At 40.3% G+C, this 27496-nt stretch overlaps 1 protein-coding gene across 1 annotated transcript in view; it reads right to left on the bottom strand.

Annotated features, from left to right (window-relative positions):
• The window catches only part of MICU1 (mitochondrial calcium uptake 1), a 131813-nt gene that overhangs the window by 69047 nt on the left and 35270 nt on the right, over nucleotides 1–27496 (bottom strand). The window contains exons 3-5 of the mRNA XM_083614229.1: nucleotides 26170–26356; nucleotides 18131–18293; nucleotides 11380–11423 (exon numbers count right to left, since the gene is read on the bottom strand). Of these exons, the coding sequence (XP_083470355.1) occupies nucleotides 11380–11423; nucleotides 18131–18293; nucleotides 26170–26356 (394 nt within the window). The remainder of the gene's footprint in view (nucleotides 1–11379; nucleotides 11424–18130; nucleotides 18294–26169; nucleotides 26357–27496) is intronic.

The following is a 27496-nucleotide window of genomic DNA, read 5'->3' as shown; positions in this document are numbered from 1 at the left end:
GGGTAGGCAAACTAAGGCCCGGGGGCCAATCGCCTTCTCAATCCGGCCCGCGGATGGTCCAGGAATCAGTGTGTTTTTACATGAGTAGAAAGTGTCCTTTTATTTAAAATGCATCTCTGAGTTATAGGAATTCATTCATTATTTCCCCCCCAAAATATAGTCCAGCCCACCACATGGTCTGAGGGACAGTGGACTGGCCCCCGCTAAAAAAGTTTGCTGACCCCTGGTCTGGACCATTCAAGTCAAAAGGAGTTAAGATGTTTACAGAAGGGGAAATGGATCCACCCACTCACGTACTGTATATATGGGATATTCTGTTTTACTTCCTGTATCCCTATAGGTCTAAGGGGCATTATACCATGTAAAACCATGAGTCCATCTTGCCCTGTCTTATCTAGCTATACAGACTAGTAGGGGCAACCCAGGGTTTCACTACTTATATATTCACTGGCCAAACAGGAGTTGGTAGAGATGCTTTATTGTTCTATTCATGTGGCTGTTGAAAGGCAAGATAGATAGATGTATTCACGTGAACAAAGAAATATTTGCAGAGACAGTGTCCTCTGTATTGAGGAAGAAAATGCCTGACCTAGTTTAAAGTAGGATTGCCACTTTTAACTCAACCAAATTAATGACAGCCAGGTCCACCACCACATGAATGGAGCAATATGAGGACGACACCCGAAGGCCTTATTGTAAAGCACAGTCAAGTGGTTTGACTTATTAGGATTACTGAACACCGGCTAAAAAACAACAGCCCACCAATGTCTAATAGACTGGGATCTTCCTACCCAGCAATTTCAATTGTCAGAACAGATATAACATGGTGTTATGGGCTGGATTCAACTAAACAGTTGTGCTAGTGACAGCAAGCACAAGTCCTGTTAGTGGAACAGGGCTTCACCCCCACACTGTGTGCCCCCCAATCAGCTTGACAAGGGCTGTGGGGGTGCGGGGGATACCTCCAGAAATTGTTCCTTCTGAAAAGCAAATAATGTTTGCACTGATAGAACACATGAATCTCCACAGCACTGTCCAATCAATAATGTACTCTGATTTATTAGTTTGTTTTTAAAACATACTTGGCAGAACACATATTTGAAGTGGAAGGCAAGACAGGCGATAGTTCTGGGGTGGGATATTTGGCCTTCTGAGAAAACGTGAGTCAAACTTTGCCCTTAATATATGCTTTTGACTCATAGTTCCCCAACTATAAACACACTAAAATTATAAGCAGGTGGCAATCTTAGTTGAAAAGTCACTAGCATGAATTTCAATAGCTTGGCTAAACCCAGAATAGTACTTTGCTCAGAAGCATTTGTGCACCCCAGTTAGACAATTATTTCTCTGTTAAGTCATGTAAAACTGACCATTGGTATTGCGACATGAAAGGAGGTGAATGTTCAGTGATGTTATCCATGCCACTAATGCTTATGCTTCAATACTGTGTGTGAAATTTCTGTGTGTGAAAATATGTGATAATCTTAAGCAATCATTGCATAGCTTCCTTCTCCAAATCTAAACAATATATGCTACAGAAGTTTCCCCTCAATCCTTAATAATTTGGATCTCATTGTGCATTCTTTCAGATTAAAGAAGCTGTATAATCTTTTTTCTTTTTCTTTTTTGCGGGGGGGGGGGGCATGAATGCTTAAGATTCTGTGTGTTTTGAGTTTGCTGTAATGCCATTCTCTTTCAGTCCCCATTGACCACATCCAGTTTTGCTAACTGCACAATATTACAGAATTCGATGTTCTTTCCATTTCATTGGCAGCTCAGGCAGCTAAGCACATATTTGGGAATAGTTTGCATTCAACTTAATGTGAATTGTTCCTGAGTAAATATGCATAGGAGTAGGCTGAAAAGATCTGGGAGAAAATAATGTATTTTAAAACGTTAGGTCTTCACTAGTTCAGTTCAGCGAAGACTTGCCAGGAAAGAGGCATCCCAAGTTTCTATAAGCGTGTTTAAGAAGAGACTGCATCTTTACCTGTAACGTCTTACTAAAGAGTGAACATCCATTTCTGCTTGCTACTTGACTAAACACTAAATTCAGGCAAGGAAAGCAGTTATCCTTTCCCAAGAAGATGCATAACACCTTTTCAATTAATACACTGTATCATTTAGTAATTCATACAGAGTGACACCTTAAATGTTCCTCTGGCTCCTTAGTTCTGTGATGCGATGTGATGTTTTAATGGGTGTTAATTAAAATGTGTTAGCTAAATATTTTTTTAAAAAATATCACCTTTTTGGGGGACTAGACTTTGCCTGTGCAAGTACACTTCATGGCCACACTTGGATAACTATGTTTATTGTGAAAGGAATGAGTCCAAGCAAAGCTCAGGCTTAGGCGCCCCCCTCACGCCCATTCAGTGTGGCCAAAGGGACACGACTGGAAAACTTTGTTTCCAGTTTCATTTAATCATGGTTTAGTGCATATGCTTTGAACCTCCATTTCCTCCAGCCAGCATGGCCAATGTTCAGGAAAGATAGGAACTGTAGTCCAAAACATCTGAAAGACATTACATCTTATTGATCTTATTGCAAAAAACAAAAAAAAAACACAACCAAGTTTCAAAACCCAAAGTTTGGACTTGGTTTGTTTGGACCTAGGTTTGGCCCTATCACAATTTGCAGCCATTACATATCATGGTCTACTTGGGTGGTTTTAACTCTTTTAATTTAAATTAAAGAGTTTTTAATTAATTTATCTCATTTAATTAGACAAACTTAGGTTTAGACAATGGTATGTTGAGATAATCATATCAGTTAACAAGTCAAGATGCAAGCAAACATTTTTGCCTATGTGGCACAAACAATCGAAACCAACAAGAAAATAATAATAATAATAATAATAATAATAATAATAATAATAATAATTATTCATTATTTGTACCCCTCCCATTTGACTGGGTTTCCCCAGCCACTCTGGGCAGCTTCCAGCATATGTAAAAACACAGTAAAACATTAAACCTTCAAAAGCTTCCCTATACAGGGCTGCCTTCAGATGTTTCCTAAATGTTATATAATGATCCTTAACAACTGATGGGAGGGCGCTCCACAGGGCAGGTGCCACTACTGAGATGGCCCTCTGCCTGGCTCCCTGTAGCTTCACTTCTCGCAGTGAGGGAACCGCCAGAAGGCCCTCAGTGCTGGACCTCAGTGTCCAATTTATCACCTTCTCATTTTGTCAGAAACAGGAAACTACAGTTCAGAACAAGTCAGGCAATTAAGGCAACTTAATCTGAACAGGGAAATTCTCTATTCATAGTAACCTATGTGTATTTAAAGATGTTTCAAATGTGTTAAAAACAGCTGGAGGGACAAGCAGGCCCCAGGGTTATTTTAAGAAGTTAATTAAGGAGCTTGTTGGTTTTTCAAAAATGCAAGCAAAGACTGCATGTTCTTAGCTTAATGTATACATGCTTATTTTGTAGAAGTTTTTAATTCTAAAAGAGAACTTGTATCAGATTGTTGCTGTTATTTTTCTAAGATTGCATTTGCTGTTTTATGGTGTAATTTTGAGGTTTTAATTATTGAACTCAGCCTTGATGTTTTTTGGAAAAGCAGGATTAAAAAAATAGACCAAATAAGTAAATTCACACTCATTTAAAAATACTACTCAGATATAGGACAGCTCTTACTAAAAGCAGCTCTTAAGGAATTCCTATGTAATTACACAACATTTTTTTAAAAAGAAAGAATTCCAATGATCCGTGACCAAGATATTTAATTTGGAGAGATCCACAGCAGACTCACCACATCAGGCAATGAATCCTTGCATCTAATTTTAAGAAATAAGAAATCCCAAGTCAGAGTCTCTGATGCTAAGCACAGCTAGAGAAGCATGATGCGGTAACTGAATCTCTAGTGAATCTCAGATACCAAGGTCAGATTACATCTTGCCTATCCCTAAATTCTACCCATAGCAACAATAAGTCCAAACTAAAAAAAAATTGAACAGGGTGGGAGCACATGGTATTTGGATCAAGTTGTGCTTTACTTTAGCTGTAAAATTATTTAAGAGAGACAAACCTTCATATGAAGTATCACAGCTTTTGAAGCCCTTTCTTCACTGATAAAAACTATTAGTAAAGCAACGGCCCAATGCAAGTCGAAAAACTGGAACTATCCCACAAAAATGTGAATATTGATCATTTTAAGCCAGAGGGATTTGCTTATCCCACTGGAACAACAAAACTATTTCTAAAGGTATCAGAACCCTAATCTACCTTTCCCTTTAAAAATTGATTTCATTAAAGGTAGAACTTTAACTGGTGGTCTTCAGAGGCTAGAAAGAGAAATGTACATGTACCCACCCTTACAGCAACAGAATAAATATCCATCACCATTATTATTATTTTTTAAAAAGCTGCACCTGAAATGCAAGACTAGCATTCTACAGTCGAGAGGAAAAACGAAACAAGACACCAATGTCCCAAGACCCCTTCACAGGCAGCAGGAACCGAGCATGCAAGGGCAGAACCCTTGCAAAGAAAGCGAGAAGAGCCTCTTTAAAAAGGACAGAATATATTTTGCATTCCCCATTACGGGTCTCTCTGAGCATTCGCAAATGGTTCTTGCACTTCCATTCAAACAAACTATTTCTCGCACCATCATATCGCCATAGTTTATTCTTTCATTATATATCTGCTCACAATGCTGGATGCAGTTTTAAATCAAAAGTGCTTATAAAACAAAAATCCATGCAGAAAAAAGACATGTGGTTTCTTAACATATTTTTATGTATCAGAGACTGGAAGGTGAATGGCAGAATTGTCACTGAGCTTTGAGCATTCTCAGCAAAATTATAATTTAATCAATACAGTGATACCTTGGTTTGCATACGTCTTGGTTTGCATACATTCTGGATTACAAACCCGTCAAGCCCGGAAGTGCGTGTCCCGGTTTGCAACCTTTTTTTGGATTACAACCCTTTTTTTTGGATTACGAACAAATTTATTTTGGAGGTCCCATTGACGAAAGCGCGCCTTGGGTTACAACCTGTTTTGATTTACAAACGGACCTCCGGAACGGATTATGGTTGTAAACCAAGGTACCACTGTAACAGGTAAGCAAACCAGCCGCCTTCAGTGCTTCATTCCAACGTGGAAGATAGCCCTGTACCATTTCACTGGAAAGGCTACCAAATTTATCATGCCAGGCTGCCACAGCTGCTGTGCTTTGGTGTGCATTCTCTATTTGCCTAGGGGGCCATGGCTGGACCAGATTGCCAGCAAACTGAGCCCAGTGTGATAGAACTCACCCTTGCAGAAGCCAAACCGGTTCTACTTCAACAAGACTTGTTCTTCTAGACACTTGGTACTCCACTCTTTAATAATGTTTTTCCTAAACTTCCCTGGAACAGATGCTACGCTAACCAGCCTGAAATCTCCTGGGTGCCTATTTAAAAATTGGTATTACATCGACTAGTTTCCAGTCTTCAGGGACTGATCTTAGGTGGGATGTGACATAGTTTTGTTAGAGGACTGGCCATTTCACACTTGAAGAACTCTTTTAAGAACTCTTGAGTAGAATCCACTCAGACCCAGATTTGCCAGCTTTTTATTTTGTCAATAAGGCAAGCTTAGTTCCTTGTCATCACTATTTGCCTCAGTTCCTCAGAAGCCCTTCCTGGGAAGTTAGTTTAGACACAGAGATATGCCTTATATCTTCCGCTGTGAAGAAAGATGCAGATAATTCATTCAGCTTCTCTGCTATCTCCTCATCTTCCTTTAGCACACCTTTGACTCCCTTGTCATCCAAACACCCAATTACCTTCCTAGCTGGTCTCCTGCTAATAATGCATATTAAAATAAATGTTGTTGGTCTTTATGTTTTTAGCAAGGTGCACAGCCTTACAGCCTTTCTGTCAAAGTTTGTGTTCCTTTTTGTTCTCATTTGGACAAAACTTGCAATTTCTGATTGCATTTCTAATTGCAATTCAGCGCTTGTCAGTACAGATATTCAGATGTCAGCTAGCAAAAGAGCCTCTCATAACAGACTTCCAAAAGTCTTCAAGTGCTACGGAGGTAATGCCCTATTTGCTTAGAGCATAATCCTTCATATTAAAGAAATAAGTTCCTCAGGGGAATGTTCTGTCACAGCTTCCTCAAGAATACACATGCTTGTCAAGAGAGGCAACTCAACACAGTGCTGCTTCAATTTGAATCTGTGCAGCCTTATTTAAGAGAATTCATCAGCATGCCGGACACTTCTCACTTGAAAAATCCCCCAAGGCATTAGAAGTGCATTCCAGGCATAAACATCAGCAAATGTAAGAGTTGGAAAGCTTTATAAAATGATCACTGCATTTAATTAGAAGCATATTTTTGTCATTATCCTGCCTTTTCCTCAGTTCCCTCAGTACCTTTCAGTGAAAAGCATGAGGTGAGAAGCACAGGGAATGCATTTTAATAAGCTAAAGTATTAACTGCAGTCAGACAGGCTTTAACAGTCTATTTACCTAAGGGAGACCCGTCCTTGAAAAGTGTCTACACTATTGATTACACTGAATAAGTTATACAAAACAGGTAAATCAATATATCTGATTAGCTCACTCCTCATTCATGCAGTGTGCTACCTGAGCACATAGCTCAGCCTCTCTTGATCACCACCTAGCCAGGTGGGAAAGGCCCTCACTATCAGCCTCATCCATGTGATTCCATGGCTTCTAACGTTAGTGAAATTGTGTGGATGTGACTCCTGAGATGATGTGGGAACACAGGACTTTGGGATCCTACCATGGGATAAAAGAAGAGCAAATTTAGGGTTATACTGAATGCATCCTTGCATTTAATGTGCAGGGGTTTGTTTTTTTAAATGCAAATTACATAAATTGGGAGGGCTGGTTGTTTTTGAGATCACAGGCAGACAGAATTTCTCTGCAGTGGGAGAAAGTCCCCCATTGGCACTAGTTCAATACCAGCTTTGGAAGGGATTTTCTGCAGGACCACAGCAGAGGAAGAAAGCCTGAAATTCCCCTTCCCAATTTGCTCTGCATTATGGCACACATAATTTTGTGTTTTTTTAAACAAAAAACTGCACATTAAATTTCTAAGATGTAACACTGATCACAAATTAGCCTTCCTCAAACATCAGTTTTGGACTATCATTAGCCCCAGTCCATTCAGCTAATGACCATGCTGACTGGGGTGGATGTTAGTTGTAATCCTACACAACTGGAGAGCACTAGATTGGTAAAGCCTGGTATAAACCAATATGCAATATGTGGGTTTGCGAGAAATGGGAATCCCTTCCCTGCCCTAGGAGGAGAGGAACAAAATGGGAGAGTGCTTGAACTGTGTACTTCTCATACAGAAGCTAATTTTCCTAATCATGGTTATGGCTACTGATGCATGCTAACACAGCGATTATCATGTCTAGCTCAGCCCAAACACACCTCGTTTTGGAAGGCATGGTTGACTCTCTCGTGACACAGATCAGAGGTAGCTATCTCAAGGAAACTGATAATGTAAGCTGATCCTCTATCACTCAGTTATGTTGAACGGAATTCAGTCACCTGTTCCATCTTCAAGTAGTTTGTGGCAGATAGATTAAGATAGCTTCAAAGTACAGGGATATGTGGTGAGAATTAGTTTACGCATAAAATTTGGAATTTTAATGTCAATATACCCATAGGCAAATACCTCCCATTCACACAAAATATAAATTAAATATTTGTGAAAAACAGATTTGCCTCACTCTCTTATGAATAGAAAGATAATTGTTTGATTTTATTAAACCAAAATGGAAAAATCAACCATTGCTGCTCAGTAAAAAACGATCACAAAAAGGAGAAGAAATTTAATGTAGCACCTAGTTGGTTTACCAAACGTTAAGTAATTCCGCGTTGAATTGACTTACGGTAATACTGAACTCTTGCGACAACTTTTTTGTTGGGGAAAGTTAAGTCTCCATGTTTAAAAAAATAAAGCCTTTTTAGATTTCAAATGATGAAAGCCAACAGTCTTTTTAAGGTAATGGGGAAATAAGAAATATATACTGTCCCTTTTAAAAGGAGGTGCACATATGGGATCTGAAGCACAAATTGGTTGAAGCACATGCTGACAAGTCAGTACCTGCCAAAAATCCTGATGAGAGGGGGAAAGGTTAGGAAGAAAGGGAAGAAAATGAGCAAAGGTTTGGTTACAGAAACAAAAACAAAAAACAAAAACAAAATAATTACAAACTGTACATCGTTAGAGGAACCACAGAATAAAACAAATAAAGAAAAAAACCCAATTCATGTCTCAGGAACAAGATACTGCTGCACACCTTAGAACCAAGAAATAAAAGGAGGCACAAATGGTCAGTGAGTTACCTGCCAAAACATAATAAAAATTAAAATTAGTAGTTACTAAATTAAAGGGAAAGAGAAAGAAAGACTTCCATAATTCCATCAGTTTATGCCAACAAAACCAATATGCCACAAAGCTTTGACAAGAGCTGGGAAGTGGTAGAAGGGAGGCTGCTCACAGATATAAAACAATGTTTGGAAGAGCCTACAGCATCTTTATATTGCAAGCACAAACCCTTAACAATATATTTCCTTATGCTTAAAAAGAGATGAGTCTTCCCTGATGGGCAACATCTGCATTGGGCCTGAGGCACAAACCAATTAACCACTGCAGTTAAAAATTAATGGCTAACCCCAGGTTAAAATCTAAGATCCAAATATATCACAGGCAGCTGTCCAAGTCCTCCTGTAGGACTAACATCCTAGGAATGAGCGCTAACAGCTGAACTTGAAGTGGACTGTAAAGGGCACAGGCACGTTTTTTGTCAATCAATACTTCTTCCTGGAAGATAGAATGGCCTAGTTCACATATAAGCCAAACCATGAGCGTGCAGGGCTCCCGGACAGATTGCAGGTGCTTTGTTCCTCCTCAATCCTGGTGCTCCACTGAAGTGAGCTAAGCCATGGTGTGCCTCAGTGTGTTGTCCATGCTTGAGGTTCATCTCCTTCCAAACAAGCCACCAGCTGTAAGCACGGTTTATTCTTGGGTTACAGCTGGTGGCTTGTTTGGAGTAAGGCAAACCATAAGTCTGGGTTTAGGAGACATGCTGAAGTCAAACCATGCCGTAGCTCACAAAAGCAGCAGAAGGAATGAAGTGCCCACAATCTCCTCTCTGAGAGCCAGCACACTCATGCTCAGCGTTTCATGTACACTGAGCTATGGAAGCAGTATGTCAACTGCTGATCCTTTTCAAGCTGCTGTATATTGTAAAGGCAAAAGCAGCAGTTTCGTACATATTGACATGCACGGCTCATGACGAATGCATTCCGGATTTGGGTTTTCCATGCCCAAGAAGCCACCCTAAATCAATCAGAACAATTTGCTGAAGCAAACAGCAAACAAAGACATCTGGAACTTGACTGAGGGAGGGAGAGCAAATGCCTGCTGTATATTCCATTATGGAAAAATATGTTCTTTTAAGAAGCCCAATGGAATTTCTCACAGGTTACGTCCTTAACAGTTCGAATTTTCTGTCAACGGTGTGGTACAGTAAATAAATATGCAAAGAACCACCTGACAGAGCACATCTGTCACAAAAAAGGTCATCAAAAAGAGCTGAGACAATTACGCAGCACAAATTCAGATTATCTGGATAGATTCAGTAGGATTGGTGGCATTATATATATATGCACATAAATAAAAATTTCAGAACAGCCAGTCCACAGGGGCAAGAAAATATGCTTAGTGTCTATTATTGCAATGTCAATTAGCCAACTTGCCTTCAGGCATATCCTTGTCCGCAACACTATAAGCAGCAGGGTAGACTATTGCATTCAATATTATATTCAAAACAGTCATAAACAAAGTCTTGATCACATCCCAGGATAACCAAGAAATAGAAGGCTGTACAAATTAAGGTGTGTGGCCATGCAGAGAGGATTAATGCCCTATTCTCCAGGCCCACCCATATTCCTGCCATCACTGCTGTGCCCGACAGCAGCTTAAACTGAGAGCAGCTCAGTCCAAGCCAGAGTTACTATTGCCAAGTCAAAAAGAGTCCATCCTCCCCTTCAGCTGGCCAGGAGCAGAGGCAGATGGTGACACCATCCCATGTGTGCAATGAGCAGAGTGGGACGGGAAGGAAGAGACCAGTTCCACACCCTACGGCTGCACAGCTTGGCGGAGAAAGATGGTTCCCCTCCCCTCCGGAGGCAGGCTGGTGGGAATGGCACTCCACCTCCAGATTGAGCAGAGCGGGCCTGCCTCCGAAGAAAGGAGGGGGGAGCGGCCAAGGATGTATTCTGGATGTCAGCTCTTAAAAGCACAGCAGCAACTGTGCACTTCATTATAGGTCAGCCCCGTAATGAGACAAAGCAGGAAAGCAGTAAGCAAATTTGCCTTTGCCTGAGAGTGCTGCTCAATGAAATAAAGAGCAGGAGGGACAAGGAGGCAAATGCAGCTTTGGAATTCTGCATCTCTTTCTTATATATACAGTGAAAGAAGTTAAAAAGAGCTCAGGGAGGGGAATTCCACCTTCCCATTGATGGTATTTGGAGTTTAAAAGTTCAATTTAACACTGAATCACTGTGGGAGGAACATGTTTTACCCTAGATATAATATTGCGAACAAAGCTATGTTTCCTGCAGGAAATACATGATTTGAGAGGAAAGATCCTAGTTCTAACTAAGATGGAGAATGCAACAGGCTGTGCTTGCTCTTGTGTGTCAGCAGTGGAGACACAAAGGATGTCTGCTCTCCCAAGGTGAGGAGGAAGGAGAAAATGAGGTCAGCAACTGCAAGAGTATCCGCCTAGCCTGAAGGAAGGGCAGCACAGGTAAAAGGGCAGTCTAAGAAGCTTGGAGGTTCCTTTCTCTTTCCCCACACAGATGCATCAACCTCCAGCGCAGGCTGACTTGCATCCAACACCCATTTTGATTTTTAAGAGACATAAGGATTTCACACACTGAATTTCCATCACAGGTGAAAAGACCATCACTCAGGTGAAATCATCCTGAATGAGAAAGCAAAGTCCCAACTTTGCCACAACTATTCTTTGGAAGCTGCAGCTAAGTATTAAAATTAACCGTGCTAAATCAGATCAAAGATCCACCTAGACCAGCGTTTTGTTCCCACAGCAGCCAGCTAGATGCCTATGGGAAGAGCTCTGTTTTTTATTCTTAGATATGGTTCTACATTCTTGGTGCTGCACAAGCCGGGCCAAGAGAGGCTGTTCAGAATCTCAAATTTAGTCCCCTTCTCCGTGGTGGCCCATAAAAATTCCCTGCTATAATCACCTCCAAAATTAACACAGCTTTGCTTACTGCTAGACAGTTTCACAGACAGAGAGGAGAAAACAAACATTTCCTTAGTAGCTAAAATGGTAATTAGCATGCACCCACAGGTTTAAGAATCTCACCTTCCCATCATAGCGTTTCACCACAAACTGATCAAGTCCGAGGTCTAAAAGAAACAAGAGAAAAGCAAAGGTTTTATGTAGCGCGGATTGAATGTTATGAAATATATTCACATGATTCAAACACATTAAGCTCTAACCAACCAAAACATAGAAAGTACAGGAAAGCTCAGCTTAATAGTAGCTTCATTTTATATCTTATGAAATGTGTACAGATCTGGGGAATAGTAGCTATAGCTATATCAAGACATAATGGTGGTGCCACACCTTGCTTCTCTTAGAACAGAATACACAAGTTATTTCTCTACCCTTCCCTACTACCTTATACATTAACCTCTGTCCTTCAATATTTATACTGCCTTAAGCAACAGATGCCATTAACAGATTTCAAAATTGCCATCAAACTTTAAGTAACATTCATTTCATAAAGCTGAAAGCAAACGGTGGTCTGTGAGCTCCAAACTAAGTGGGTAGAAAAGGTAAATTTGAAAGATGCTGAAGGGAGAAGACAGTAATCAATAGTTAATCTTACAGAAGGAGATGAAACTAAGGAGCAGATGCAGCAGTAGATAAAGGTACTAGAAATGTTGCAGTAACCTGCCATTTGCCACCATGAAATACAGTGCACACAAAACGATGTGCTGTGGGGGCGCAAGACCAAATGGGTTATATTCACCATTTGCAGCCTTGAAGCTTCCAGCACGGACTCAATCCATTATACCAGCGTTCTACTTGCGGTAGCTAAATTGAGGAAGAAGCCATGCACGGCATTTCCCCCATCACTGCAATCAAGATGCAGTGAACTGGAACCTCGGAACCAGAAGAAAAATAGCTGCCGGAACTATTCCGCAAATGCTGGCAAAAGAGCTTGTGCATATGTTCAAACAGTGCTGTAATATGTAGGCACTGTAAGCCATTCTCGTGCTTTTGCTTGAAGCTGTTCTGCTTGTGCAAGAGGGTCCATATCATCTTAGGATGTAATTTTACCTTTTCCAATCAACAGTCGAGTGTCAGATGTAAAAGAGCCTTTCATAAGCAGAGTAAACTCCGCAATAGATTGTCAGTGGTTCCAGGTGTTTTGTTACGCAGAAGGGTGGGCAAATGACTTTATCCGTCAGATTTAAGGGTGAAAAACTTGCTTAAACACATACAAAATTCAGCTGAATCCCAGAATGAATCAATTGTTTTTATTACAGTTCAACCCTAATTAAAACTAGAAGCCAGGACAGAAAGCTATGAACAACAAAATATGATGAGGTATTTGAGAATCTCTCATACTAGAAAATCACAGGTAGTTATTAACATTGAATTATGAACCAGTAATCAGAGGAAGAGAGATGAAAGACTTTAAATGATTGGAAAGTTTGACATTGCCTTTGTTTTTTTGTTTGTTTGTTTGATGAAATTTATACACTGCTTGATTGGGGGGGGGAGGCCTCAAAGCAGTTTACAAAAAGATAAAACTATACAAAAGTTAAAATATTAAAATAGATTAAAATTACTTCAACTTTCTAAGCATCTGGGTAAAGGTAAAGGTACCCCCGCCCGTACGGGCCAGTCTTGACAGACTCTAGGGTTGTGCGCTCATCTCACTCTAGAGGCCAGTAGCCGGCGCCGTCCGCAGACACTTCCGGGTCACGTGGCCAGTGTGACATCGCTGCTCTGGCGAGCCTGCACCAGCACAGCACACAGAACGCCGTTTACCTTCCCGCTATAAAGCAGTACCTATTTATCTACTTGCACTTTTAAAGGTGCTTTCGAACTGCTAGGTGGGCAGGAGCTGGGACCGAAAGGCGGGAGCTCACCCCGCCACGGGGATTCGAACCGCTGACCATACGATCGGCAAGTCCTAGGCACTGTGGTTTTACCCACAGCGCCACCCGCGTCCCAGCATCTGGGTAGGCTTGCCTAAACAAGACTGTTTTTAGCATGTACTGAAAAGAATACAGTGAAAGCATCTGCTGGATCTCAATAGGCAGAGAGTTCCATAGTGCACAGAGCACTGTCAAGAAACTGACGGCTCCTAAATTGCTATTCCTCTTTACTATATTACATACTGTTTAGTACAACTCTAAATGTTAGCAGATTTTGTATGGGAGAAAGAAGCAGCAAGGATCAATTCTGAGATACTGTGGAAGAAGTAGTTTATGAATAAGTTACATTACTATAAACTTAACTCACATAAATAGTTATTGACTGATTTAAGACTTGATGTGGTATAAACAGCATGGGACCTCTGCAACATTGGAAACTTTAATAAGGTCCAGGAAGGGAAGAGAGAAAACAATTCAGTGAGGATAAACTAATCCACTGAGCAAATACACCCCAACTGAGAAAAACAGAATGTAGAACCAGCTATGTTTGAGACAAAAATGCGTGTTAAGAATTTCAATTTAAACCAAAAACCTGGTCTGTTTGTTATGTGGGAAGAATATGATCTGTATACTTAGAATAATTTGATTCACAGCATATGAGAAGATAGATTACCACCCTGCATATTTTGTTCTGTGTTATCACCATTGCCTACAAAATCAGACCTTTCATTATTCATAGCTAAGAGAGAAGATAGGACTCATATGGAACAGCCATATTTGGCAAGATGCTTGCTAATGCCCATTTAAGCACTAAAATGTCTAAAATACAATCTACTACACTATTAGAAAGACAAGGGATGCCAATTAAGTTTTTTGATGGCCAACTTTTACACATTTAAACACAAAAATGGGAATATATTCTTGAAATATGGAATGATTTCAATGAAGATTAAATTCAAACACATGGCAGTATAAGATTATTAATCATAGCCGTTAAATCATAAAAAAGACCTCAGCAAGATACCTACAGAATGGCAATGGAAGACTCTTACATTCATCGTGGATATGTCTTCCAGTTGAAAGATCTTGGTAGATGTTTTAGAAGTAATACACCAGATCTTAAGGCATCAGAACCCAGTGGTAGTTTTGATGAAATGGTTGAACAAATAATGGCTGGGGGAATCCCAGCCAGATGGGCGGGATATAAATAATAAAATTATTATTATTATTATTATTATTATTATTATTATTATTATTATTATGCTCCACCACTATGCATGAGCCATGTGCGTATGCAGCACCAATTCCATGCTACTCAATCATTTCTCCATTATGTGTTTAGCTTCCAAACTGGCATATTATGGTTAACATCTAGGGCTGCAATCTTAACACCACTTACCTGGGAGTAAGCGCTATTGAATTCAATTGGACTACTTTTGAATAGACATGGTGAGGATTACCACCCAAGCCGGAACTGGTAACCAACCATAGGCATGCATATTCAGTCTATTTGTATTTTATTTCTTTTCTTTCTATATACACATATACAAAAAGAATTCCAGATGAAATTTTAAATAATGACATTGTCGTCTTATTACTCAAGACTGGCAAGATGTGGGGAACAGGGAGAGAAGGGGAAACCAGCAGCCGTTGATCAGCAAGGCAGATATATATCACTGCCACCTGTTTATGAGTAAACATGATAAAATGCTTCCCATATATTCAGAAGTTCATAATGGTCATAGTGCAGGAAACAGAGTTATTAATCAACTCAGAAGATCTCTGAGACTCTCCTAAGCCAAGGCAATAAAATCTCCACTGTCATCAGCTTCATAAGCTGAGGAAAAAAGTTATAAGACTGTCAAGCAGTGCATTCGATTTGTGGATGCTGTGCTGAAGAACGATCACCTGAGTACACTGGCTTTTTTTAAAAAAAAAGACTTTTGCATATCCAAAGACACACGCTTTTAATGGTAATTTAAGTTGAACGGGAGAGTTAAGCACCTGCTTGAATCTCTCCCACTGAAATCAATGGGTTCTGGCTTGATAAGGTCTAAAGAATTTGTGCTAAGTTTATTGCTATTTTATACAATGCCCTCTATGCATTTTTCAAAAAAGAACAAGTTTCTACCCCAAGCAGCTTACAATTAAAAACCCCCAGACAAAATGGAGACAAAAGGAGGAGAGGAAAACTGAAAAGAATTTGTGGTTATTTCAGTCGCACATGCTTAGGCTTAGTAGGATATTGGAATTTGGGGTTTGTTCCAAAAGCATCATGGAAAATAAGGTTTGTTTGATGATGCTCTTGTGAGCACATGAGTTGCCGATAAACTAGGCCCACGTAGTCCTGAATTTTGTTTTAACAGTGGTCCACCTCACGTGGTACTCACGTGGTATGGCGAAAGACTTTCCCAGATGTCATGTTCCCAGCATCTGGTATTCATAAATATATTCCCTCTGTACAGCAAAATGCCATTTACCTATCATGAATAATTGCTGCTGATAGTCCTGCCCTACCACTAGATTTGTCTAAATCTTTTAAAAGAAAAACAAATTTTAATGTGGAATGCTTTTTATAGCACATGAGGGACAAAAAGTGCCCTCTTGTCATTTTAAGCAGCAATGCCATTTCTTAAAATCCTTAGGTTGGCTTCATGTATGTGCCTGGAACCTACAAGAGCATCTTCTCCTTATCTTCAACCCCTTCCATGGCCTTGTCCCTCCTCATAACTCACCGCCTACAGACCAAGACATCCCTAAGTTTGACTTTTGCTTGTCCAGTTCACATTAGTGCAAAGGTTTCCTGTTCCCTCAAATGACTTATCTGCCGCTTTTAAAATTATATTTATATCTCAGTTTCTTTGAGGTGGTACACATGGTTCGCCCCATGTTCTATTTTAACTTTCCAACAACCCTGTCAGGTAGGTTTGGCAGAGAGACGGTGACTTGCCCAAGGTCACCCCAGTCAGCTGCAATACCGAGTAGGATTTGAACCTTTGGTCTCCCAGGTTCAACACTCTATGTGGGACTGCCTCTGCACAAGGCCACAGGTCTTGCTTTACTCATGAAACCCACCTTTACAGCACAATCCTACACATATCTACATGGAAGACAGATCCATTATGTCTCATAAGCCTTCCTTCCAGGTAAGAGTGGATAGCACTGCAGCCTAAATGCATTTGCTTGGATATTGTAGGGTATTCAATATGACACTTACCCAACAGGGTAATTAGAAGGATGAATATCTGAGTATCATAAAATACTTCATATACTTAGTACCACGGAAATAAAATTTCTGTATTCTGCCATCAAACAAGTTCGAAAGAACGTTTATTTTTAAAACAGCTACATCTGCCCAAGATATATAGTATTTAGGGAATGTGCATAGTTCACATAAAGCATACTAAACAAAACTACTGTTTTGAAGTGAATCAAAGTCTGAAGTGAATCAAAATGCATTACTAACACACTGCACTTTCATAAGCTTAAAAAAATATGACAGCAGTTGGGTCAGATATTTCAATTTACTGGCTTCTCCTTAGAAATGCTTAAGTAGAGATCAAGAGGTATACAGGAGGTTTCAGAGAAACTACTTGGCAATGATCCTTTCACAAGAGTTATTCAAAATCCATCAGACAGTAACCCCAGGTCACTAACAACCTGTGTTTTACATAGTAAAGAGCCCCTCTCAGATCTTAATTACTTCCCGTAAGCATCCCTTCCCTCCTAATACCTGCTCCCTCACATTTTCTCTCAGTAAAGCCTGTCGTTATTCTGTAATAACTTACCTCTAACCATATGTCTGGAGCAATTGCACTGTCTCGAGACAAAACGGCTAATGTCTGTATGTTTCAATATGGGTTGCACCAGCAAAGTATTTCAAGGACCAATTAGCTCCACACAAGCAAAGCCAAGAATCTCACAAACCTCATTTAACCATCCTGATTTGGGAGAGAGAGAGAACTTCTCAACTGGGAGAAATTGTCAGCACTTGAGTCTGAGCAAAATGTAGACTGGGAGAAGTTTTCCTGGAGTGCACCTCCATGTTATCCATGTGGAGCAGATATAATGTAGTGGCTAAGGGACTTGAACTATACTGTATAGAAGTTCCTGGGTGCAACCTCCAGTTGGTCTTATGTAAGTCCACCCCTTTTCAGCCTCTGCTCTCCACCCATCTGCCATTTGAGGATAACATTACTGGCCTAGCTTACAGGGGTGCTGGTATGTGTTTTAAAAACCCCCAGATAAAATATGTGAAGCTCTTTGAAGCTTTACATCTTTTAGGTCTACATAAAACTGTATGAAGTGTCTCAAAATACTTTTCTCTTTGCAACATGATCTCATGAACTTGTTCTATAATAGCCACTGGATAATGCTTCTTGTTTTTTCCTATAATTTGTTTTGGGAAGGGCATATTCTAAGATGTTTTTGTCACCTGAGCAGCCAAGCCTAGAGATTAGTGATGGTCTACAGTTTTCATAAATTTAGATTCCCCCCCTCCCAACAACTTCCATTATGACAGGGAAGCATCCACTTATATTTCATGGTAGCCTTAAGCTAAAAGCAAAATTATGAGCTGAAAGTCTGCATAATTAGCTTCTATTTCCAGCTACTCCAAGCTCTGTCTTCAGGGGAGAAATTTGTTTCTGCTACTTCAACTTCTCAGTATTCCCTGCAATTAAGTTGCCCCCTCAATAGCACCCAACACTGTGGGGAGGCCCTTCGGTACCTAAGACACAACCAAAGAAGCTGAAAATTAAATCATCATCCCTGAGCCTCATTTCAGGAAGAAATAGCCAGAGCCAATATCTCTACATAGAAATTTATAGCTATTGATAGCTGACAAATGAAATAAGCCAATCAACCTTTTAAACAGATTACAAGAATTCACTTCTGCATAATCACATATACTTGCTATCATTATATACAAGGTCACTTACTTTCTGGTTGCTTTTCATTTGGAGTTATAGATCTCACAAAATCTTGTGGGGTCATAAATACTTCTGATTCTCCATGTTCACTTATTACTTTCAAGGTTGCAAAATATCGAAAGATTTTATCGGGAGTTGAGTATGCTCGGATCCTGTTTTCATACTCCATTACCTAAAAAATATAGAGAAAGAGAACATCAGTTCCCCCCCATTCAAACAGCACAACTATTTGCTTTGACAAGTGTAGGTAATTCCATATACAACCCCTGCAAAATGCTAACCAATAAAACAACTTACTGTACTACATATAGAAAAGGGAATGATTTAGTGATGGGCAGACCCAACCAAACTCTTTGGTTCTTCACTTTTCTTTGGGTCCTTTATCACTATAGTCTCTTCTAAGCCCTCAAGAATGACAATTTCAACAAGTCTTTATTGGTCTGTGACCAAGATCATTCATTCAATATAGTATACGTCAGTAAAAAGTATTTGCCTCTGTTCCAGTAGTGTGGCATTTAATAATAACTAGCAAAACTGCAATTGTGACAGGCAGGGGGTGTTGAGAAGGCTGTGCATGTCTAAATAATGGGGACACATGGCACATATACATGATACAGAAATCATCCACTTATATGGGAAACATATTGGGGGCTAAACTTGCTCCCTCTTCCTGATGACCACCATGTCTGGGACAGGTTGCAGGTTCACACCCATCTCAGCTGTGCCAGGATTGTGTTCACTGGCCATGCTAGAGTGTGACTGAACGGTCAGAACTAGTTATTAAAATGTTGCATTTTGAACACTAAATGTTGTGGTCCTTGCAAACACACCCCTTTATAACTCATTTAATTCCATTTATGAATGGCTTCCAATCAAATATTCTGAATCAATATAATAATAAAAATCACCAGCAATATAAGAAACAATGTCAAATATATTAAAAAAATCAAATCCAATTCAGGTACACAGCCTGGGATAAAAACTTTATTTATAACTATTTTTGGAAAAAAATAAAAAAGGTGACTGTCTGATACATAACAGAACAGATTTCGTTACCCAGTTCCTATACTGAGTCAAACAGCTTTCCCTAAGGCCATTCATCAAATTCATGGCATATGTGAAAGGGGTACATCCCCCACGCAGACACATGATTACTTTGCCACATTAGGCCTTTAATCAACCAAATGGCCTTTTTTCAAAATGCTCTCACTTTCAAATGTCCATCTCCACCAGGATTTGCTTTAAGAACTCTGGTTAGGGGCAGAGTGAAAGTGCTTGACTATTTCACAGAAAGTGGGGAAGAGGGGAGTGACTATGCAAACAGGTCATCAGAAAACTACCTTCAATCAACACACTACAGTATATTTTAAAGAAATTCAATTCAAGGCACATAGCAGCAGAGCAAAACCACCTGAAAGTTCAGCTTACATCAGCTTCCCATCTTTTACATTCTTAATAAACTGCAGCTTAAGGTCAGACAAATCAACTGAAAAAGGAAGCAAGTGCTAACAACTCTTCCAGCTGTTTATCTTAATTTAGCATGGATCTAAGCCTGGCTAAATTTTGAAAAATAGGACAGGGAAAAGCTGACACAGCAATTTCATGACCAATTGCAATATCTGAAGTCCTCTGTAGCCTAGTTGTGCTTTCTCACTGCTGTTAAAATCCAAATCATTCCACGTTACGGATTGTACACACCTTATGCAACAATTTGATTCAAAACTTTGAAGGAACATGAGTAAGAATCTGCCTGCTGTTGTCACTTACTGCAGTCGTACCCTACCTCTCCTTCAAATAACTCAGGACACTGTACATGGGACATTCTCTATTTTTTGCTCACAACACCCAGTGAGGTAGAGTTAGGCAGGGAGGTCTTGGCTGGTGCAAGGTCATCCTGTGAACATCATGGCAGAGCAGGAACTTCATCCCAGATCCTTGCAGTCTAAGTGTGACACACTATTGTCTACAATGGCTTCTTATATACCTGAAGGAGTGTCTCCACCTCCATCATTCAGCCTGGACACTGAGATCCAGCACCAAGGGCCTTCTGGCAGTTTCCTCACTGCAAGAAGTGAAGCTACAGGGAACCAGGCAGAGGGCCTTCTTGGTAATGGCACCTACACTATGGAACGCCCTCCCATCAGATGTCAAGGAGATTATATAACCTTTAGAAGACACCTGAAGACATTTCTAGATTTGTTTGGCAGGGCAAGAAGCCCAGAATAAAATTTAAAATACTAACTGATGTAAAGGAAAGAGGTGGATTTGCCCTGCCAGACCTTAAACTCTATTATGAATCAGCAGCATTCTGCTGGTTGAAAGAATGGCTGCTTCTTGAGAACACAGACATTTTGGATTTAGAAGGTTTTAATAACGTTTTCGGGTGGCATGCATATTTGTGGTATGACAAGGTTAAAGCACATAAAAGTTTCAAAAATCATATTGTCAGAAAAGCACTATTAAATGTCTGGGTCAGATATAAGGACCTACTTGAAAATAAAACCCCAAGGTGGTTGTCACCGATGGAAGCGAAGGCTCAGAAAAAGCTCAATATGGAGGCCAAATGGCCGAAATATTGGGAAATTTTGGAACAAGAAGGAGACAAATTGAAATTGCAGAGTTTTGAGAAATTAAAAGATAAAGTGCGAGACTGGCTTCACTATTATAAAATAAGGGAGGCTTACAATTTGGACAAAAAAATTGGCTTCCAGGTGGAAAAATCAAAATTGGAAACAGAACTGTTAGATCCCAAAACTAAGATACTTTCAAGAATGTATAACTTGCTGTTGAAATGGAATACTCAGGTTGAAACGGTTAAATCTGCTATGATTAAATGGGCACAAGATGTGGGACATAACATTATGTTTGCTGACTGGGAACAGTTGTGGACCACAGGTATGAAATTTACGGCATGTAATGCCTTAAGAAAGAATATTATGAAAATGATATACAGGTGGTACATGACACCAGTCAAGCTTGCAAAAATCTATCATTTGCCTGATAATAAATGTTGGAAATGTAAAGAAAATGAAGGTACATTCTTTCACCTTTGGTGGACGTGCCCAAGGATAAAGGTTTTCTGGGAGATGATATATAATGAAATGAAAAAGGTATTTAAATATACCTTCTTGAAGAAACCAGAGTCCTTTCTCCTGGGCATAGTCGGCCAATTGGTGCCAAAGAAGGATAGAACTTTCTTTATGTACGCTACAACAGCAGCAAGAATACTCATCGCAAGGTATTGGAAGACACAAGATTTACCTACCCTGGAAGAATGGCAGATGAAAATGATAGACTATATGGAACTGGCGGAAATGACTGGCAGAATCCGAGACCAGGGAGAACAGTCGGTGGAAGAAGATTGGAAGAAATTCAAAGACTATTTGCAGAAACATTGTAAAATTAATGAATGTTAAAATGATGTTGGATTGAAATCAAGCGGCCTTAGCAACAAGGTTAATAAGAATATGTAAAAATGGATTGATAACGGATGAAAATATAAAGTTAAAATATGTTGAGATATAGAATTAAGATAAAAGAAAGAGGGTAAGGATTTGCTGAATTAACCATGTGAACGGGAATACAAAAAAGGGAGTTGTGAGGAGGTCGGGGAAATAAGTAAATGAAATTTAAGATATGAAAAGATTGATTTATTTTTAACTATTTCCTATTTATTTTTTTCTGTATTTCGTATCTTTTTTTTCCTATGTATTTTTGTATCTTTTGTACTTTTTTTTCTTTTTGTTTTCTTTTTTATTCTGTAATTTTCTTCTTTTTGTAAAACTTTAATAAATATCTTTTTAAAAAAAAAAAAAAAAGAAGACACCTGAAGGCAGCCCTGTATAGAGATGCTTTCTAATTTTTTATTGGTTTAATGTTTTATTATGTTTTTATATACAGTGGTACCTCGGGTTACATACGCTTCAGGTTACAGACTCCGCTAACCCAGAAATATTACCTTGGGTTAAGAACTTTGCTTCAGGATGAGAACAGAAATCGTGCTCCGGTGGCACGGCAGCAGCAGGAGGCCCCATTAGCTAAAGTTAAGAACAGTTTCAGGTTAAGAATGGACCTCCAGAACGAATTAAGTTCTTAACCCAAGGTACCACTGTATGTTGGAAGCTGCCCAGAGTGGCAGTCAGAAGGGTGGGGTACAAGCAATAAACTATAATAATCAGCGCACTTCTCCCCAGCACCAGCCTCCAAACCAGGTCGGGGAACAGTGGGAAGGCGCGCTGCGCCTCCCCACTGTCCCCCGAGCTTGTGGGCTGCAGGCTGCTGCCCGCAAGCCTTGTGAGCCCGCGGGAACTCCCGCCGGGCTAGCAAGGCTTGCGGATAGCTTCCTGAAGCCTGGAGAGCGAGAGGGGTCGGTGCGCACCGACCCCTCTCGCTCTCCAGGCTTCAGCGAAAGCCTGCATTCGCCCCATAGGACGCACACACATTTCCCCTTCATTTTTGGAGGGGAAAAGGTGCGTCCTATAGGGCGAAAAATATGGTACCTAAATGAGAAGGAAAGCAATGAGTATGCAACATACATTTTACTGGAAAAGCAACCATAGATGTTGCTGAACTAAAACTCCCGTCAGTTCCAGCAAGCATGGCCAGGGATGATGAAAGTCATAGTTCACCAATATCTAGAGAACCAATGGTTGCCCACATCTGCCTTAGTGCAACTATGTGCCCTAGAATCCACTGGAGTTCCATAGCAGACCATGCAGAAAAGGTTTCTGAAAGGCTGAGGAGCTTGAAGAGAAAAATGGCTGCTAACTTAAAACCCACACAGCTTGTCCCATTTAAAAATGTTTCATTTGGCTCACAGAATCTTTAGGAAGACAATGTGCAAAGCCAAGAGTGGGGTGCCAGCAATCTGAAGTTCCATGCTGCACTGTAATGGCAGAGATAAGTTGACATTTATTTTCATTTGGCAGCTTCCTGCAGTGCTCTAATGGGTAACGGGGTTAAAGAAAGATGCTCTAACATCTCACCTTTTGGCAGTGCTCTGAGAGCACAACTGTTACTTCAAAATAAAGGGACCATGGGCTACTCTGATGGACCACAGAGGGCAACAGAAGGGGCACAATGCACAGCCACCATCTGTTGTGCTATTTTAACACTTGAAAAATAAACCTGAAACAAGAACAAGCTCATAAGGGATATTTCAGTTTATAAAAAGGGACAGAAACTTGGCTTTGGGTATTTGTACCTTCCGCATCTGCAGCTCTTTCAGACAATCCAAAAAGGTTAACATACAATCAGTTGCTTAATCAACAGAAGCCACCAGAGGCACAAGCAGACCTTGTTAAAATATATTCATGCTACAATTTTAATATCAAAACAAGAGTAATAGGATCACAGGATCACAGTGAAGAAAAGGTAACTTAAAAAGTAAGCATGATCAAGAGAAAAACATGACAGACTATAGACTCCTTGACTTCCAACATCAATGGAACAGTTAGATCAGCACCATTTGAACCACCCAGACCAGAAATATTCCTCATTTTCAGACTCAGGGCTTACTTTTAATCCTAACTTCCAACAGTGGAACCATTTTATTTATTTGACTATATATATTGCTCTTTCTCTGACTGTCTGCTGATACTAGTAAAATGAATATTATGCTATGTACTGCTCCCATTTGGTATATATAATGGATCAAGACAGGTGACTGCATTTTTGAACTCTCCTTTTGTTATGGCTACAGATTATTTGGGGGTGTTCCCTATAAGACTGCCATGATGAACTCCTCCACTTCAGAATTTACTACAACATCACCAGCTACAAGTTTATTAGTTCCTTTTACCATAATAATGATTTTAGTAATATGTTGTAGACAGCTCCATGGTCATTCAGGGGAGTCCAACTAAAGAAAAACTTTATCCCTCCCTACTACAGTTTTATTGACAATATTCTGGGAATTGTGGAGAGGAAGAAAGAGAGAATGATAATGCTATGGCCCAAAATGCCCAGTCAGTTTTGGGGGTTCTTCCAATGGTTTGATTTGCCACAGCCTACATATATTTAACTGTAATGGTTCTAGGGGTTGCTCGTGCGTAAGCCGGTGCTTATCTCCCCGGCTGGGTGCAAACACCTGGCTGGGTTGCCAAAGTGAACCTTTTCTGTCCGGACAGCCACTCACCCGTGGCTGACTCAATCGCTGGCAGAATCCGTCAGTGGGCGTTTCTTAAACTTCTTCCAGCAAAGAAGCTCTTTGACGCCTAGTCTCCTCCTACTCTCTCTGCGCGAAAGCCTTCTGCGCAAGGAGGGCGTGGGCAACGGAGGACCCCTACTCTCCCCGCTGGTCCCAAGCAAGGAGTCATGGGACCGCCTCGCCGCTTCCCCCATCTGCCCCCCTTCTCCACTGGTGCTACGCTGATTCTCTTCCCCAGAAGAAGAGCTGCTTCTCCCGATCCCTGGACGCTCTCTGGAATCCCTCTGGCTTTTGCTCTCTCCCTCCGGCACTGATGGCAGTTCCCTGACATTAACATATCAAACGGATTTGGTATAGTTTCTTGAGATTTCCTTTCTTCATGCAGAAATTTTAACCAAAATGCAGTCATTCCAATAAAACAGGTATCAACAATTCACCTCCAAAATTTATTAAGAGAGAAGACTCCCCCAGCTAATTCTAGCTACTCAGATTTACTGGCTAGAAAAGTTGCTCTTCTGGCAAATAAAAACAGAAACATGGATGTTTCAAAAGTGTTTTTGATTTTTAAGTATTTGTAAAAACCCAGCCATTTCTGATCACTGTATTTCAGCAAAATGGAAATCAAAAGTCCAGCAACTGTCAAAACAGAATAAAACAAAGGATTCCTCAGAGACAAATTCCCTTAACTAAAAAAGAGAAGTCTCATCATATTAACACCCATAGGGCAGTAACACTTGGAGGAGCTAATAACTTTTCCCAGACATTACAGAAAAGTCCTATTGCTGTATAGAACTATTTCCCCCCAAAAGAATTACTACCCCTCACACCATTCATATTTCTTTTTACTGGTCATTAACCCTCAGTCACATCTGCACCTTTCCCTTCTCCTGGTGTTCCGAAGACTCAAACAACGTGGTTCACAACAAGTTGTCAGTCCCTGAGTTATTCGTACATGAACAAGTCGCAAGGATTTATCTGACAAAGGAACTATTATATTCTCACTTCCTTCACTACCGAGTCGCACTCCAACATGCCTTGCGTGTCAGCTTTGATTTACTCGGCCATTTTTAATTGCCTTCTTTAATGGTATCAAGACAGAAATGGTTTCCAAGCCCTAAAGCTTAAAACAGATTTCATCTCCCCGCAACCCTCCTTTTTAGGTATATCACAATCATAAAACAGTTTGCTGTCGATTGCTCCACATATAAATTCATTAGCCTACCAAGAATGCCAGGACGACCGAGAAGCTCTTCTGCATAGATAAAAGCACACATCCAAAACACACATTCTCCCCTAGGATGCAATGAAAGAGCAAAGAGCCTTTAGATGTGTATCTCAAACAGCAACACACCACACAGAACCTAACTGCAGTTTATTTGCAATGGGGCAGAAGTATGTTCCTTTCAAAGACAAACACATCCATTAGTTCTTGGCCAATGGAACACCAACTCACACCCGAGCTCTGGTTCAGGCAAAATGCTAATCTAATTAGAATTACACCCAAACAAGGTCCGAAAGAAGCTCTTTGAATCCCAGCCATCATTTTCTATTGATCCAGAATTGTATAAACCACCAACAAATTGGTAGTGAGACAAATGGGACATAAAGCTTTCTATTAATGACTGCCTTAAGAATGTCGCAAGCAGAGACATGCAGAACAGATGGAGACCCGTGTCATTCCAGATGTGGTTGGTTTCTAACCTGCTATCTGTCCCAGCCAGTATGACCAGCGTGAAATGAGCTGTGGTCTAACCTATCTGTAGGGCCACAGATCTCCTATCCCTGCTTTACATTTCTACACACACCTCAGCAACTGAAGGCCACAACAATTTCACACCTCTTGATGGTATAACTGGCTGCAGTTTAATGCAGAATATTCCAGTGCAACAAGAATACATACCTTACGGTCCCGAAATCCAGACCGCTGCTTCTTCTTCTTTTCTTCGACTGGAGCATCTTCATCGCTTGACTCAACAGCTTTCCCATCATCACTTCCTTCATTCACTACTTCTTCTCTGTTCTTCATCTTCTCACCAGGCTCTGCCCTTATGTCATGTTTCACAGATGATGGTGCTTCTGCATGGGCTCTGAGAGAAAACAAGAAGGAAATGTGAAGCAGGAACGTCTGATCTTTTAAAATGCCTGTCAGATTGTATTTTTGAAAAGCTATAAATTCAACAAGAATTTTGCAATTAGATCCTTCCGCAGAGAAGTGAAAACCTTGTTCTAGGTACCCAACAAGCACCTTCTGCATTTAAGGAATGTTAGCCCGACATGCAACCCTTAAAAGCTAAATAGGATTTCTTAGTGCAAGGTGGACCTAAAAGATAATAACCTGATCAGTGCCAGTACCAAAGGAGAAGATGTTGATTGCATTCAGACAATAGCCTGTGGCTTCAAAAACCATGATTTATAAAGCTATAGCTGAGTATCACGGCTATGCGCTCCTCAGACCTCCACTCTTCCTATGCCAGCTTTGGCCTAGATTTCCATGCCAAAGTAGGTACAGGGTGGGAGAACGGAGAAGCATGGCATTCAACTAAGGCTTTACAAATCATGGTTTATGAAGCAGTGGCTCAGCATCCAATGTAGCGACTGAATAAAGATCACTGAAAAGTCACTTCTTAACGAGCAACCTAAAGGTTTTCCCCCAAAACAGCAGCACCCAATGCCAACATTTTACACCCAGTATCCACTCACCATGTATACCTTAAATGGCACATACAAAACTTCCAAGGTCAGAAGCAATAAATAAATCTCACTATAAGTTTAAAACTCCCTGGCACGATGATTGAAAACACACAATTCTACTGACCCCAGTGAATGGGAACTATTATACTGGTGCATATTCTCAACAGCATCCAACAGTCTCACTGAATGTCTTCAAAAGTGGTGGAATAAGTTTCAGAGCAGTTCTTTCATTCAATTGAAACACTATTTTATAACTGCCTACACAATGGGCATTTTCCTGACTGTGACTTCTATGGGAACAATGGAATTAGGTTGCTAGATGTAATCAACTTTCTCTTGCCTCCTTTTCTTCGAGTTTCCAAATACCATATCCTTTGCTAGGGGAAAAGCAGACAGTATATATTGTACAATAAATAGATGAATGCTGTATATTGTACAAGTCAAGATTTTTCAAAAATCATTTTTTAAAGGGAAATGCAGCGCAGTGTCTCTCTTTCGACTCCACCGAACCCAAGTAACTAAACTGTACTGAAATT

Source organism: Podarcis filfolensis (genome assembly GCF_964270895.1).
Source record: "Podarcis filfolensis genome assembly, chromosome: 5".
Taxonomy (NCBI): Eukaryota; Metazoa; Chordata; class Lepidosauria; order Squamata; family Lacertidae; genus Podarcis; species Podarcis filfolensis.
Note: the sequence above shows the minus strand (reverse complement) of the source record. Positions and strands in the feature narration are given on the sequence as shown.